At 40.0% G+C, this 17,536-nt stretch overlaps 1 protein-coding gene across 7 annotated transcripts in view; it reads left to right on the top strand.

Moving 5' to 3' along the window:
- The window catches only part of SHANK2 (SH3 and multiple ankyrin repeat domains 2), a 339,643-nt gene that overhangs the window by 193,763 nt on the left and 128,344 nt on the right, over positions 1-17,536 (top strand). For all 7 annotated transcript variants that reach the window (XM_088668511.1, XM_088668485.1, XM_088668502.1 and 4 more), the window contains 2 exons: positions 5,223-5,305; positions 6,897-7,021. In XM_088668511.1, coding sequence (XP_088524637.1) covers positions 5,223-5,305; positions 6,897-7,021 — 208 coding nt within the window. The remainder of the gene's footprint in view (positions 1-5,222; positions 5,306-6,896; positions 7,022-17,536) is intronic.

Below are 17,536 nucleotides of genomic sequence, written 5' to 3'. Positions count from 1 at the left end.
CTGTGAATTGTTTTCACACTTTCATACACCACCTTGGAAACTTCTGATAAAGTGAAGTTAAGAAACATTTTAAACCTGTTTCCATAAAACTGGATTTTAATAGAGGTGTACACTATTAGGTGGAGTCTCCTTTTTGTTCCTACACTTCTTATTTACTTAATATATATATTTTCAAGGTGGTTTACAGTCAAAAACACAAACCAATTTGAAGACAATCGGATACCGTCGTAGTTCCGAACATAAACGATGCCGGCTAGCGATCCAGCGGCGTTATATATAAAAACAAAAAACAAAGCAATAAAATTGTTTTAAACTATATTACAATTCCCATTAAAATCACAGATATTGACATCATAGCCAAGCCCCCATTACAAAATCCAGTACTACAGTATAGCAGCAAAAAGAGAACTATGAGGTAAAAACTTTTTCAGCTGTCATTTTTTACTAGCTGTCTTAAAACATTTCAGAGATGGGATCTGACTTGCCTCACTTTGCAAGGCTTTCCACGGGGTGGACACCACAACCAAAAAGGCCTTAACCATGGTTATCACCAGCCATGCTTCCTACGGTCAAGGGATCTGGTGTAAAGTTTCAGATGATGATCAAATCATTCAGGGAGAAACATAAAGAAGAATGTGATCTTTAAGGTACCCAGGTCACAGGCCATTGCTCACATCCTGACCATACGTTTAAAGCACTTTTATACCACTTTTACAGTCATGGAAAATCCTGGGAACTGTAGTTTGTTAACAGTGCTGGGAACTGTAGGTCTGTTTGGTTGTGTTGTATAAGATTGCTTTAAAATTCAGCTTGAAGATAAACTAGTAAAAAATGCAGATAATAGAAAACAAGAGAGAGATTATGCATCAAAAACATGCTGGCCTGTCAGTTTGTACTACAGTTTAAGTACGCTTAGGTTTAAGTACGCTTCGGTTTGAGTACTTTCAGTTTAAGTACTCTGCGGACCTGTCTGGAACGGATTAATCCACTTTCCATTACTTTCAATGGGAAAGTTCGCTTCAGCTAAAGTACGGACTTCCAGAACCAATTACACTCATACTTCGTGTTAAGTAAGCTTCAGGTTGAGTACTCCGCGGACCCGCCTGGAATGGATTAATCTACTTTCCATTACTTTCAATGGGAAAGTTCGCTTCAGGTTAAGTACTCCGCGGACTGTCTGGAATGGATTAATCCACTTTCCATTACTTTCAATGGGAAAGTTTGCTTCAGGTTAAGTACGCTTCAGGTTAAGTACAGACTTCCAGAACCAATTGTGTACTTAAACCGAGGTACCACTGTAGTTGTAGCTTGCAACAGTTTTCTAGGGCAGCCTCACCTAGAGCATGTTGCAGTAGTCTAATTTGGAGATCAGTAGAGCAGAGATAGGCAGAGTTTGTAGAACTCCAAGATCTACCAGCCAGAACCAAGTGCAAATACAAACCAACCAGTCAGGTTCAAAATACAAGTTTAATTAAATGATAAACTGAGTGCCTCTGAGCACCTTCTGAGCCAAGGAATTCGCTTTTTAGTACAGTGGTACCTCGGAACTCAAACGGCTCTGTTCTCGAACATTTTGGCTCCCAAAAGCTGAAAACCCAGACGTTCTCCTGTTTTTTAACTTTCCTCAGAACATGAACGTCCAACACAGCTTCCACTGTGCAAAAACCTAGCTGTCGGCTAGTTGAATGGTCTTCCGGAACGGATTACATTCGAGTTCTGAGGTACCACTGTACCAGAACTGAACTGACCCTACAGACTTTTCACACAAAAGTCTACCTTTGCTTAACTTTCTTCATAGCAGCAGCATCACTTAAGTGTAAAGAGTAATTTAGTTATTGCTACTGTTGAAACAACTGGGTGCCAGAAACCTTTGCCATGTTTTTGCAAGTCAACTAGAAATCTACCAGTAGATTATGGCTTACTTGCTTCCCAGCACTGAATTGGAGCATGGGTGACCATGGTTCAGCTTTGTTAGGAAGGGCTGTGGATCATAAACCAACCAAAGCTGAAAAAGGCACCCCTCACCATTGATGCCATCTACACAATCTAGCAGAATCACTTGAGCAAGAAGTACACTTCAGTAGGAGTGTAACACCACCCAGTACAAGCTGCATATTCAAACCTGAGTCAATTCACTACCAGTTCTTCTGTTTTGTCTGGATTAAGTTTTGGTTTTGTCATCCCCATTCAGGCCTTCACAGCTACCAAACAGTGATTTAAACTTTGAACTACTTCCCTAGAATGAGATAAAAATAAAAATATAGTTGGGTATTATCAGCTTATACTGATGATTCTGCAATCCAACTGTCCTCTCTGAGCAGTTTCATGTCGTTGTTACCGTAGATACCATAGGGGACATGATGGAGCCCTGCAGAATCTTACAGGCCACCAGACATGGGGAAAAGCAATAATCTTCTAGCACCACTTCTGTGTTTTATCTCTCTGGAATGAACAAAGCCACTTTAGCATTGTGACCACAATTCCCATCCCTTTGTGAAAACTTCATAGCTGCCAAGTTATCCCTTTTTTACAGGGATTTTCCCTTATGCTGAATAGGCTTCCTCGCGAGAAAAGGGAAAACTTGGCAGCTATGGTGAAAACCCAGATAGATAACATGGTCAATGGATCAGTAAACAAGCTCAGAGGTCCAGGAGAATCAACACGGTCACATGCACCTCATTCAGCTTCCTAGGAAATGAGTTGCTGATTAGGGTTTTTAATCACCTGATTGCTGTTGCTGTTGCTTTTTTTTGTTTTATTATGTATTTTGTATTCACATTTTGTATTTTTCTGTTGTGAACCACCCTGGGATCTTTGGATTAAGGACTGTATACAAATTTAGTAAATAATGAACATAAATAATCTCCCAGCCCTCTAGATGTTTTGGGACTACAACTCCCATGATCCCTAGCTAACAGGACTAGTGGTCAGGGATGATGGGAATTGTAGTCCCAAACATCTGGAGGGCCGAGTTTGCCTATGCCTGCACTAAGGTAACCAAGGCAGTTTTATTGTTGGCCAAAACCAGTCTGAGATTGGTTTCCCGAAGGGATCTAAATAACCATTTTCATACAAAAACTTTTGGAGCAGCACTACAGCAAATTATGTAGTTTGACCCCAAAAAGTTTCAAACATTAGCAGTTTATGCTACATTACCGGTATAATTAGCCATAGTAGCCATAGTCACTTGCTGTAGAGGGGATTTCTCAGTCCGTCCGTCCCCCAAGATGAAGTAGTGGCTATGGGAAAGGGTGGGTGAATAGTTTCTGGGAATGAGGGACAGGGTAGAAGGAAGAGTATGATGAGCAGCAATTAGGGTTACCAGACTCAATAGAGGACAGGACTTCTGTGCCTTTAATTGCCCTGCTCTCTTTTGAGTCTGGAAACCTTAAAGAGAAACCAGCAGACCCTTGGTTTAATTTCCAAGCAAAGGGTCTGCTGGTTTCTCTTTAAGGTTTCCAGACTCAAAAGAGAGCAGGGCAATTAAAGGCACAGAAGTCCTGTTCTCTATTGAGTCTGGCAACCCTAGCAGCAATGGAAGCCTCAGTCCTGCTGAGGCTGTTTTAAAATTTGCTAACTTGGAGGTGACCAGGTGGGGTGGGGAGGAGACAATTTTCTTCCTTTTTTTTAATGCCCCCTCTCACCTCTCGCAGTAAATCCTTTTTGCTCAGAATCCAGATGTGTTAGGATTTTACTCCAGACATGTTCATCTGCACCTTTATCTACTTGTGCTTCTGTGCCATCAGTTGGGAAGAAGAGAAAGGGAATCCTTGCCCTACCCCTAGCCAGGAAACCAACTGCCTCTGGCAACCTGCCCTGCCTCTCTTCCAGAAAGAGCTCCATCATAACTGCCAGCTGCTCTGTGGATTTTTGCCAAAGGGTGCTGGCTATTTTGGAATGTTGAGGGAACTTTCCATTATTCCTTTCAGCTGTGAATATAGACACATTTGTGCAAAAGCTAATCAGAGCCTTGGGGATATGATGGAAGCCTAACTAAACAAGTGTGTGTAAATGGGTGATTGCAGTCTTGGGGATCAAGCCAGTTATGTTTTGTCAGGTCAGATTCCCCAGTTTCCTCATATTTTATTACCTCAAGAGCAATGGTTTTCTGCCACTGCACCACCATGTTTTTAAAGCACCTTACTGTTTTTTAAAGGAAATATTGCCTACTATGCAAAAGAAATGAGGGTGTACCTGAAAGCTCTATGTGAATAATTTCTTGAAAATGTGTTGCCATTTAATGATATAAAATTGTGCTTATATTTATTTTATTATTAAAAAAACAACTCAGATCAGCTTAAATATCTTGAAGTGTTGTGATTTGGCTTAGAAACATATGCTCAATCTATTCTTTGAATAACTGGATTTTTAAATTTAAAAAAACAAACACTTATCCAAGAGTAATTATCAGATAATTTTTAAGAAGCTGCCTTTTTTTAAAAAATGTAATGTCTGTTTTTCAGAGGATCCTCTCATTATCAGGTCTTTGTGCTGGCTTTCAGGAAGGCTCTGTGATTTTTTATAGAAAAAGGTGATCATGAACATACATGCCTTGTTACTATTTAAATTATGCAGATTCTTGATGCTGTGAAAATTTGTGCTTGATGACGCCAAGGCAGCTGCACGTTGTTAGCATTGTAGGCTGTCAGATGATCATGTGGGATCCTTGCAGCATGCAACATTCAATAGGATTGAAAAAGGGCTTTTGATGCAAGGCATAGCTTCTGAATATATCCGTGCCTTTTAGCTACTTATAACAGCAAGCCAAGCTAACTTTAGGTTTTAAAATGCTGCCTCATTTTTCTTCTGGTTGGTTTCATTTTGGCTTCACTAGAAGATGCATCTGGTACATCCACGATTGAGGAGTTTATTAATGCTACTGTCGTTCAGTTCACTTTCTTTTCTTTTAGACTCCTAGCTAGCACACAGATGACATGATCACACATTTTGTTCAGCTACCACCATGCATGGTTTCTTCCTCTGCTTTTGCTGCATTTTTCCCTCCGTTAAGTTGCACTGTCATGTTCTCCCTTGCCATTAAGCCTCGTCTTTGTCTCTTTCCTCCTTCTGTTTGCCGTTATATTTTTCCCATGTTTGATTACTGCAATATTATTTGATTAACTGGCTGTGATGATGATGAACCTACACACTGGAGGAGCAGCTACTACTGTGGTGATGAAGGGATGTAATAATGGTCGCTATCCTCGGAATTCTCTCTACAGTGACTGCATTATAGAAGAAAAGGCTGTGGTCCTGCAGAAAAAAGACAATGAAGGATTTGGGTTTGTGCTCAGAGGGGCCAAAGGTATGTGGATTTTCTGTGTCTGTGTGATTGGGTGAGTGCCTATGTGAAAAATGGCATGCATTTCTGAAAATAAACAGGCATTATTCCTTATGCATTTGGTTGCTAGACAACAGTGTTCTCTCTGTGTGCAGTAAAACTGACATGAATTTCTGATTGAGCAGTTTTGAGGGGTATGTGTATGCATGTATATTTTTAATGCACAGATATATGTATAGAATAGATAGGGAGAATAATTCTGAGGGGAAGGGTGCCTGCATATTTTGTATATGCTACTGTTCAGTTTATTCACACTGTAAGCATCTTGGCTGTGGGGGTGTCAAAATTGCTTAATTTAAAGTGTTCCTGTGTTAAAATTATTTGTGGAGTGAAGCTGCATGTTGCCAACAAGCTTGAAATAGATCTGTGGCTTGCTCAAGGTGGAACTACTGCAGTTTTAGTATGAAAATCAGATCATTTTTGTATCTTCAGAAGCTGCATGTATGTTGAGTGGCCTTTTTTAGTGTGTTCTATTTTGAGGGATGCCTGGCTTTGTGTGTTGAAATGTGCTAAGCTTTTTCTTATGCCAAATGCACTCCAGTAGATTTATGTCTAAGAATCAAAGGTATATTTGTAAGGCTTTTCATTCTATTACTTTTGCATTTCATTTTTTAAAGTGGTGGTACATCCCAGTGCCTGCCACTGAGACACCCCTCAGTTGCTGGATGGGCTCTTCCTCATACAGCCTGGCTTCAAGGCTAGCCCATATGTGCTTATGGTGGATCCTCCACACCCTTCCTCTGGGAATACCGTTTTTATCATTCCTCGCTAGAATGGCAGACACCTATTGGGCTTCCCTAGCTATGTAACAGTTCCTGATTAACCCTCCTGGCTAAATGCACGTTTTAGCGGGGTCTTCTAGAGACTCTGTGACTTCACAGTGTAGATCAGCTGGCGCTGAGCTATCTCTGCAGCAAACAGAGGTTATTACTATATATGTTAATTTTGTATCAGCCTCAGCACTTCAGGTGGAATATTCAAGGCCCCCCTTAAAAACATATGCTAATATCCAGCTTCATGTATCATTTGTTATAAATTATGTTTGAGACCTTATTGGAGCATATATCTATGGAAGTGTATGCATGTCAGATCATTCAGCATATAAATATGTACATGATGCATAAGCAAATGCAATGTTACGCCATTAAATTTAATTACTTCATACTGTTTTCATTGTAGCTATAGGTAATTGGCTGCCAACAGACTTGAAATTTTAAATGCCTGAATTCTCCATGCTATGCCCATATTTGAAAATTAATGATATTGGTTTCAAATGAGAATCCTCTTCCATCAAATCACTTGCTTTTTTTTGGCTATATAGCAATTTACCAGAGCTGAGCTTCATTTATTTGCTGACTAAATTCAAGTGATCATGAATGCACAGGAAAAAGAAAGGGAGAGAACTATAGAGCAGGGAGATCTGTAGAGAAGGGATTGTTGTACTTAATGTGATTAAATGATTACTTATGCAGTGCCAGAAATTCATTAAGTATATATTTCAAACATTTATCTTTCTTTATTAAAATATATATTTTTAAAAATATTATTCCCAAAGCTGATACACCAATTGAAGAATTCACCCCTACTCCAGCCTTTCCTGCTTTGCAGTATCTGGAATCAGTGGATGAAGGTGGGGTAGCATGGCAAGCTGGCTTGAGAACAGGAGACTTTTTGATCGAGGTAGGAGAATTTTAAATGTGATCTAACCTTTCCTGTTCAGGAAAATTCTGTCGTTTTTAATCAGTTTGCACAAGGTTCACTGGCTGCTTTAAACTTGTCCTTCTAACTACTGGCGAAGAGGCTTATTCAGCAGTTTGATGCAAATCCTAGTGGCAGAGTCTTTCATGGCTTCATTATTCAAACCTCCTTTTGCTGTGTTGACACAAATTGTGTGAATATAGATGTGTGTAGTTCTAGCCAGCACATTCATACATGTGAGAAACCTCCATGAGGGAGGATGCTATTAATTCTACTTTTGGTAGTTTTGACCAAATTTAATCTTGAAGATAATTGAATGGATGTCTAGTGCTGCAGTATAACATTCAAAGGGTTGTGTTTTAATTACTAGCCTGATCCATCATGTGTGTAACAGCAGGTGGTGGTGTGATGATATCCTCCTCCTTTCCATAGAGATTAGTAATCTCATCTCTATGGTGACAGGGCCTCTTTTATTTCATTGCCCCAACACCAAATAAAGCTTTTATGGTGTCCCTTTTAATGGATAATATCCTGTATTTGCTGTACACCATTTAGCAGTGAAAAATGCATCAAGTGATTAGATATAGAGTAAGACATTAGAGAGAATATGTGTGATTGCATTTCATGAAAGGGGAAGCAGCTTTTGTGTGTCAGATTCAGGAAGACCAGTTTGTTTGCTTGTTAGCTTCTAGTTCACATTTTAACTTTTGGAATTGACAGTGTTATTATTCCTAATGAAAATTCTTATGTGAAATTAGCCATGGTTTGGTTGCCCTTTCCATCAGTTTCAAAGAAATTATTGCACATCAGTACAATAATGTGGTTGTTACTTTATTGGATTTTTAGTATATATCTGGCTATATTCAGAATTCATGCAATGTGAATAATAGCCTGGTATTCAATCCCCCCCCCCCCTGTTTTAAGAAATGGTGATACTCTACTTAATGTCACTTACCCATATAATTCTTTGGTTTGCATTTGTTGATCTTCAGACTGATGAGTAAGTTATTTTGTGGCATATGATATAAAAAGGTAGAATGTTTTTTTCCCTAATGCCATTTACTAATCTATGCAACTTCTGGTACAACTGGATTAGGATGCAGTACTTGGTCATTTTCCCTTACACATTCAGACTTGAAGAGTAGACTGAGATTTCTTCTCTCTTAAGTTTTCGTGTCAATCTTTTGCATTTACAAATCACAGTAGGGTCAAGTTTTTAGCAGGAACATGTTAGAAGTAATGTGATACAATACAAAATGTTTTGGCAAATTCCTTATGGTTATAATGCACCCTTATAAGTTTTACTGGGTAGTGAATTGATGGACTGTTTACTATTTAGAGGGCTTCCTTGGGAGTTAAACTTGAGAATCACACTTTATTCATAAACCACTGATCCTAACTTTTTCTGCACCTGCAGATAAATATTTATGATAGGACATATTGGTATGTGGTTAACTTCCATTATATAAAGAGCTACTTTTGGCACACTGAGAGGTTTGACATGGTTTGTTGAATTTTCAGGGTTTTTTCCTTCTCTGAAAAATGATGTTCAAACTACTTTTGAATTTCTCCAAAATTTCAAACTCAGTTTGCTATGTGGTATGGGCAAACTGCTGTTCAAGAAACTCATGCCCAAAGCTGACATTTGTCTGTGGAAGTAGTTGTGTGGTTTTGTTTTTGGGGTGATAGCCAGTATTCCAAACTGTAAGTGTATGCCAGCACTGCAGTGATGTTCTCCGCTGTTGGTAGAAGATACATAGACAGAATTATTTAGGACTAGGATACTGGTAAATGGTACAATGAAATATTTGGAATTAATAGTACCTTGGAAAGCATAAGATACTTTGAATAGGTCTAACAGGGGTCTTTTATCACAAGCAATTGAAATACTTTAGGTGTGGGAAAGTTATACAGGCACAAAGTCTGGTGGAATGATGTAAATCAACAGGAATAAAGGTCAATTTACGTTATTGATTTAAGTTAAGTTTCTCATTTTAAAATCCATTTATTTCATGAGCAAGCATGTGTCCTAGATGGTTGTTGCAGCGAACAGAACATATTGGTTTGCAATCAAATAGAACATTTTTATAATCTAGGAGCATAATCCAAAACCTTGGATAATATAGGCCACATGGTTTTTGCATGGTGAATCTCTTTATTGTCAAGATTCTCTTTCTACGCATGCAAAATAAGGGAAATCCTACTTTTCTGTGGGACCTCCGACCCCATGAGCATATATGTTGAGTTAAGAATCTTTTTTAGCCCTCAGTTCACAGGTCCCATTACCAGTCCTTTGGAATCACTTTCTACATATCTCCATCAGGAAAACTGTCTATTTATTCCTACTCTCTGCTTCCTGTTACCTTCCGATCCAGAAGAGGACCTCACCTCTTATTTCACAGCTACTAAGCTTAGTTAGGAGTCTTTGGTTAGGTACTTGTCATGCAGGCATTTAGTGGCAGGGAGGCAGAACCAAGTTATCTGCGACACAATTGGTCAGTTAAGTATTTTTATTTGATGGGGGGGGGGGCCCTCTGCCCCTGACTACACCTATCTTACAGTCGTACTTTGGATCCTGAATGCCCTGGAACTCAGACGTTTTGCTCCCAAATGCCGTAAACCCGGAAGTGTGAATATTCTTTTGAAATGCCTCAGATTATTTTTTAAGGCACTTTAACTTTTTTAAAAAAAACTATTTTAAGGTGGGTGTTTTTACACATACAGTGGAACCTCGGTTTATGAACACCTCGGTTTACGAATTTTCGGTTTACGAACACCGCGGACCCGTCTGGAATGGATTAATCCACTTTCCATTACTTTCAATGGGAAAGTTCGCTTCAGTTTATGAACAGACTTCTAGAACCAATTGTGTTCATAAACCGAGGTACCACTGTATAGGTTTTTATCTTACCCTGACCAAGAACTCTGCAAGGCATTTCAGTTATCTTTAAAATAAGAATGTACTGAATAGTTTGCTGAATCAGGCCAACTTTTGTAGTGAAATAAAGAACACCTTCAATATTGATATGACAAATCACCTCCTCTTTTTTTCTGTCTTGATGCTTCAAAATCCCACTGATAGTTGAGAAACTTGACAATTGTCAACTAGGCTCACATTTGTTACTGAGGAATGCTTCTATAAATAAACTGTACTGAATTTTCCATCCTAACATGATAAGTTTTTCTGGAAACTGTAATGTGTTAAGGGTTCTTTTTTAAAAATAAAATAAAAAAACTTTTATCCCAGAAATAGCTATTTTGCAGTAATAAGAATTAGAAAGGTTTGTATGCACTTTTCATTGCTGTGAAACCTCATTATGATAATACGGGATGTAGTTGGCCTTATCGGTTGTTGCCAAGAGATAGAAAATCTTCAATGACTCAGACATTCACAGTATTACATGCTTGAAGCTCAACCATTTGCTTCTGGCATATGGCTGGGCTGCCATTTTTGTTAAAGAAAAAGTAAACTATTTGATAATTTCATATAGTGCTATTTTATGCCAGATTTATTTTGTTTTGTTTTATTTTCAAAGAGGATTATTTTTCTGCTGCTTTGTTTATAATTTGCGGTATAGAAATATGCTTCATTTACATTAAAATGTTTTTCCTTATGCATGTATCTTATCATTAGTTTATAGAAATGAGCAAGTCAACAAAAAACCTACTCCATTCATTTTCAACATCTTTTGCAGATTTTCTCATTTATAGACCCACTGATATGTGGGGATTAGAGGAAAGATGAAACCAAGCAGTTATTAGCCTTTGGCAGTGCCTTGCAGCCCAGGAGAGCAGTTGTATTCTTCCTCATAGTCATACTGTTCCTCAGGGTCACTTCCTGCTTAATGTGACAATTGTGTGTTAAACAAGTGTTTCATGCAGCAAATGCCACCAAGTGTGAAACAAAGATGGATGGTCTTTAAAACTCATTTTTCAGGCATTACCCCACTTACAAGTTGTAGCCCAGTCATTGGTCCCAGGGTGTCCATGGGTGTTCACATGGAATACGGCATGTACAAGTAAACTGGGATTTAATTGCAAGTGCAGTGAAGTTGCTTTCACAATAGCCATTTCACTGGAATGGTAATCCTTTGTTCACTCACTTTTTGGGGAACACCCAGACAATGTGATTATCAGCCTCTTGCATTGCATTGTTTTTGTGTGTGCATGGTCTCCTTCCCATTCCCCTAGTCCTGATTTTGGGCATTTTTTCTCGTTTATAATAAAGCACAATTCCAGCACAACTGGGTGAGTGTTGGCAGGCATGGTACTTTTAAGGCTCTTCGGGTTCCTATGCCTTTGGAGATTTGAGGCTGTTTGTTGGAACAGGTAGTTGCCTCTCCTTGTTTTTTGAGAGTGGAATTTTGCAACCGAAAAGAAACAAACAAAGAAAATGGTTAGATCCTTCTCCCTTACCCCATCCCAAACACATGAATGAAATTGATGCTATTCAAGAAGTAAATCATATGTCATTTATTAGTAATCTACCATCTGTACTCATCGTGAAGCAATCAAATACAATAAACTTAAAAGAGGAAACTTAAGCAACATTGCTGAACTGGACTTAATGTGAGAGTAAATACTATAGGGAGAGGCATTATATACTAATTATGCAAAAGATACTGATATTAAGTCGTTGTGTAGAATCTCCATTTTAATTCTGTTCCCAGCTAATTTTGAAAAAAGAAAGATGTCTCAGCAGTGCTAACGTGTTCTAATGTGGAAGTAACCCATGTGTCCTGTGATCCTAATGCTGTATTCTGAAACCTCTTGAGCTGAGGAACCTAGATCTTATCTGTTTTACAATATTTCAGTGGGTGATGTGTGGTTGTGTTATGCTTTAACTATATTGAGACCTATCTGGTATCTGAGATTTATTTACTTATTCTTCGCAAGGAAAATGATTGAGCAAAGTAGTTCTAAACATATTCTGTATTAGTACTTAAAGCTGTGAGTTTTGGCAGGTTTATTTAAGTTCTCAATCTCTCTCTCCAACCCCCAACCTCCCCCCCCCACTCTTTTCCACACTCATATCAGCAAATACTCTGGCATTTTCTTGCTGCAAAGCTTGTTGCTCTGTATATATTTTGTGTGTTAATCCTTTACAGCAGGCACTACAGCTACTGAATAATGAAGGGCAGAAAGATCACTTGTGATGAATTCTCCAAATTCCATGTTTCTAAAACTTTTTAGACCGCTCTACACAGATGATGGTAGATCACTAGAAACCTTGTAGTCAGTTTTGCTAAACATATTAGTAACTAAGGTGCAGTGCAAATACTTACTTTCATATATTTGTTGCTTTATTGAAATACTCTGTGAAGTATTATCCCTTCTTTCCGCTCCTCAGTTTTTGAATATGTGCACTTGCAAGGAACCAATTTATTAGTTGTTTTTTATGTTGCAGATTAATAATCAATACTGTTATGAATTTGGGAGGGAGAGTCTGGAACAGGCACCCCCAAACTGCGGCCCTCAATATGTTTTGGCCTACAACTCTTATGATCCCTAGCTAACGGGACCATTGGTCGGGGAAAATGGGAATTGTAGTCCAAAACATCTGGAGGGCCGAAGTTTGGGGATGCCTGGTCTGGAAGAAACCCAGAGACCCCTTTCAACCCTTCAATTTTGTACCTTTAGGGTGGGACGTATAAAAGGAAGTTTACCCAACTAGCCCCTTTGTCAAAGTAATAGCTTTAATTGGCCAGTTAAGTGCTCATCAGCATCTCAAGAAATGGACTAAGTCAGTGTTTCCCAACCAGTGTGCCTCCAGATGTTTTGGGACTACAACTCCCATCATCCCTAGCTAGCAAGACCAGTGGTCAGGAATGATGGGAGTTGTAGTCCCAAAACATCTGGAGGCACACTGGTTGGGAAACACTGGACTAAGTGATGGTGCTCTCCAGGACAGGTGGGTTGGTGTTACACACACACACACCTCACTTGACTGCAGGCCATGTGATTCTAGGCAGAAGAAGACTAGCCAGAGTGGCTGTGTGTGAGAGCAGAAACCTAGAGAGACATGTTTTGCTCTGTGCTGGAAAGCTGGGACTTTGGGGTTCGCCTGGAACCCCAAAGGAGAAGCAAGATCTTCTTGGTCAGCATTCAAAACTTCCTAAGGACTAGGTGCATTCCGCAACTTGCTATGGTCCAATTGTGACCAATTTTAGATGTATGGGTGCATGTATTGAGCCTAGGCCCCATCCCCGCATGATACGCAAGCGCTCTCCTCCAAGCCCTTGGGGAGGTGGTTCCAGGCCCATCCCTGCTTGGTGCTCCAAGCCCATCCTGGTGAGGGCTGGAGTGGGGAGAAGGGCTCCAACTCCCCTCTTGGCACTTGCGTCAAGCATGTCCCTGTTTGGCGCACCATCAGTGAGAGGAGGCTGAGGGGAGGAGGGCTCCAAACCCCTTCCCCTCTTGGCACTCCGAGCCTCACCCTGGCGATGGCTGGGCTGTGGAGGAGGGCTCCAAGGCCCTTCCCTGCTGAACTTTCTAGTAGTTGCACATTTGTTTCACTTTCTCTCTGAAATTTCTTTCAAGTTCAGTATCATAATCCACAGTAGTCTTAATGAATTTATATGTTACTTAATTGTCAAAGTTGGCCTCTATACAGCTTACAAGTATAAAACCAATTACAAAATAATATATATGCATGTAATAAATATGCACACAATAGAACCATTTCATTGAAACATTAAAATAAGCACACACACACACACACACACACACACACACACACACACACAAATACAGTAAAGCAAAGACATTCAAATAGTGCAACACTTAAGAGTTAAAACGGCAATTAAAGAATTAAAAATTAAATATAGTAACAATAATAGGTGTCTGCATTGTGCTCAAGTGTTCAGATGCTGCAGGTATATATTCTTTTAACCCTTACAAAACCCGTCAGATATGTCTCGCCTTCCCTGCGTAGCCTAAGATGAAATCGCTGCTAGATCGCTGGCTGCTGCCTTCCATGTGCCCCTTTGCCTCTCCTGCCCCCCCCCATGTAAGTTCACATCTAGCACAATATACACAGACACATATACACATCAATATTTGTAAATATTAATTATTCAGATAATTAATGGCGTGCTATGGTCCATGGGGTCACGAAGAGTCGGACACTACTAAACGACTAAACAACAACAATTATTAAGATGACTTGTGGTTTTGAACGCTATTGCAGGGACTGAGCACCATTTATGTTTGTGGTGTCCAATTAAGAATTACTATTAAAAATCTGATGTTAACAATGTGCCACTGATGTGAATTATGAATCAGTTCATGCATTTTGAAAAAAATAGATAGAAAGAGTTGCTACGTTAAGCGGAAAATGGCGACTAGCCATTCTGTTTTTGTGCCTGGAACCCAGGTTCCAGGAGCAATTTCGCTCCTAGCTTTTCTATCTCTGTTTCTAACTCTGTTCTTGGAGTGTTACTGCTGTAAACCACTCCATGCTATGCTCAGATTGTATTTATGTGTAAGTAAAACCATGTAAGTAAAACTGTGTAAAGCCTGGGACGCTGGTGGTGCTGTGGTCTAAACCACTGAGCCTAGGGCTTGCTAATCAGAAGGTCGGCGGTTCGAATCCCCATGGCAGGGTGAGCTCCCGTTGCTCGGTCCCAGCTCCTGCCAACCTAGCAGTTTGAAAGCACATCAAAGTGTAAGTAGATAAATAAGTACCGCTCTGGTGGGAAGCTAAATGTCATTTCTGTGCGCTGCTTTGGTTTCGCAGAAGTGGCTTAGTCATGCTGGCCGCATGACCCGGAAAAACTGTCTGTGGACAAATGCCTGCTCCCTCGGCCAGTAAAGCGAGATGAGCTCCACAACCCCAGAGTCGTTCGTGACTGGACTTAACTGTCAGGGGTCCTTTTCCTTTACCTTTAAAACCATGTATCCTAAAGATACCAAAGTGTCTATTGACCTGCATGCCAAGGTAGAATGTGTGCAGTGGAGACCTACCAAGATGATCAAGGGTCTGGAAACCAAGCCAGTGGATGGTGATCTGCCATGGATGCTGTAGTTGGGATTCCTGCATTGCAGGTGCTAGACTAGATGATCATTCTTTCCAACTCTACTATTCTATGATTCTAAGAAATGTGAGCTTTGGGCTGCATTTGCATTTTACAGCTTTTCGTTTTTAAAAAGTGGTGACTCAAATTCTCAAAATGAAAAGTCAAATTATTCAACTCCTGAAGTTATCACTTGTATACTTATAAAATGTTATAATTCTGTGTTGTTCATATAACTTGAGGTAGGGATTTTTCTCTTCATTGAATATGGATTTACCTTATGGTTTCATTAAGTAACAGTTAATGTGGCTATTTTACAAGTGTTTGGATGTAAATGTATATTTCTGTCTGTATTCATGACTTCAGTGACATAAAATGTGAATTATGTCCTAGTTAAATTCAAATCACAGCCATTATGCAGGGACAGCGCCTTCAGGAATGTCTGACCAAAATGATGTTATTTCTCTTCTGTTTAGTGAAGTGTTTAAATTTACGTTACTGTTTCTTAGGTAACATTTCTATCTCATTCTATATATAGGTTACTATGTATTAGCACTGACGATTGCAGAATAACTAGAATTTAAGTAAAGCATTGGTTTTATTGTTCCAGCAGAAAGAGGGCACAGTCATATACTGGGGAGCCACTTTTGAGGGATTAAGCAGAATGCCCCAATACACTAGCACAGTCACCATGATAGTTATGCCATCAAAACACCTCTGATGTGCTGAAGGAAAACTCCCCTTTAGGGTGTATCCCATTCCAGAGGCTGATCAATAAAGGCTTTCCACATAAGGCTTTTCTTGGTTGCCAAGATTGCTGGATCGTGGTCACTTTCCCTCATTTTATGGACTCTGTACTAGCGCCCTCTTTTCCCTGATGTGGCGGCGGGGGGGGGGGGGGCAAGGGAAATGAGTGCCCCATGATGTGACTTATTCCTATCTGGTGCTGGTGTGTGTGTGTGTGTGTGTGACTAGGATACTGCTCTGTGGAGCTTGCTGTGTGGGTCCAAATCTCCGGAGCTCCCTCTCTTTTGCCCCTGATATTACTGGTTTTGGCCAGGCATACAAAAGGTAAAAGGGGGCATTCCTCTCGCTTGCCCTGATGGGAAGTTGCACTCCTTTACCTGCTTCCAATCCCATGCAACAAGCCACTGAAGGCTGCTGGTGTGGTGCAGTCAGTGTGTGTCTGCCCTTGTCCTAAACCCTGGCCTCTCCCCACTGACCTGCATGTCAGAAGAGTTTCTCCTCCCTGGGTATATCTTGAATCTTTGTCCCAGTATAGCTAAGTGCATTCTCTGAGGGCACTGTGTCCTTAGAGCTATGTGGGTGTTGTGTTGTGTGTCTTCTTCTTCCTCTTTGTATGCTGTGTTCATAAACCAGTACTTGTGAGGGCTATGAAAGGATTCAGATCTCTGCCTGTAGGATTGGCTATAGCAGGGTCATTTCTCTGGTTGATCCACTGGTGCCGATAGAGTGAGGATGCTGCAGTGCGTCATCTTTCATGATGCAAGGATGTGCGCTGGGAACCTGTCATGAGTTCATTGACACCCCTCACATCCAATCTGTGGCCAGTATGTGGTAGCAGCACTGAAAAAGCCTCTGAGTAGTGTTTCCATAGCCATTTTTATTCCATTTTTTAATTCTTTTGTTATGTTTTTCCTGTCCTGGGTTAAACATGCATCTAATATGGCAATTATTGCACCAGAATATTTCTGGCATATCTCAGGTCCTGACATAATGTAAGTTTGGATTGCTTGGTTTGGCAGTTCATGAATATGAAACATTTTATTTTTTCATCCATTTTCTCTCCCCACACCTCGCTGTAATCCTATGATTTGCTCTTTTTGACTCTGGTCCTCACCTTGACACCTCCATCTTCCCCATACTTGTCGTCTTTAATCTCTTCATCTTTGTAGAGATGAAAATAATGGAAAGCAAAAGAAAAGAAATCATTACATAATCTGAGGAATTCTTACTGATTGGCGAAAAGTCCACACATGGGTTACATATTGAAACAATTATTTTCTTCCATAAAACAGATGCTCTTTTGGGGTGGTGGGGGTGGTAGTAATCTAGTTATGATTAAAGAGGCATCTTAACTTACAAAGAGCAAAATGGAGCCAAAGGAAACCTATAGCATGATTTTAGGGTCTTCCATGAGCTGCTGCTTTGGGGGTGGGGATTTGAGTGTCCATGTGTGGATTTCCAGATATCTTGCCATGACTTTAAAATTGGAAATGTAAGAATAGAGAAAAGGTGGTATGAAAGAGAGAGAGAGAGAGAAGGGGGTGGGGAACGTTATGTTTTTACCCTATCTACATACCACTGAAAAGGCTCAGAGCTTCTATGTTAATGTCCATCCTAAATTAACAACTTGCAGAATTTCTGTTGCTGCCAACTTGGCTGCCCTCCTTTTTAAGAAGCAAGCTTTCTTTGAATTGTAAAAGACGCTGGCAGTATTGTCTCTACTCATCTATTCCTT

Source organism: Zootoca vivipara, chromosome 1 (genome assembly GCF_965207765.1).
Source record: "Zootoca vivipara chromosome 1, rZooViv2.hap1.1, whole genome shotgun sequence".
In the NCBI taxonomy this organism is placed as follows: Eukaryota; Metazoa; Chordata; class Lepidosauria; order Squamata; family Lacertidae; genus Zootoca; species Zootoca vivipara.
Note: the sequence above shows the minus strand (reverse complement) of the source record. Positions and strands in the feature narration are given on the sequence as shown.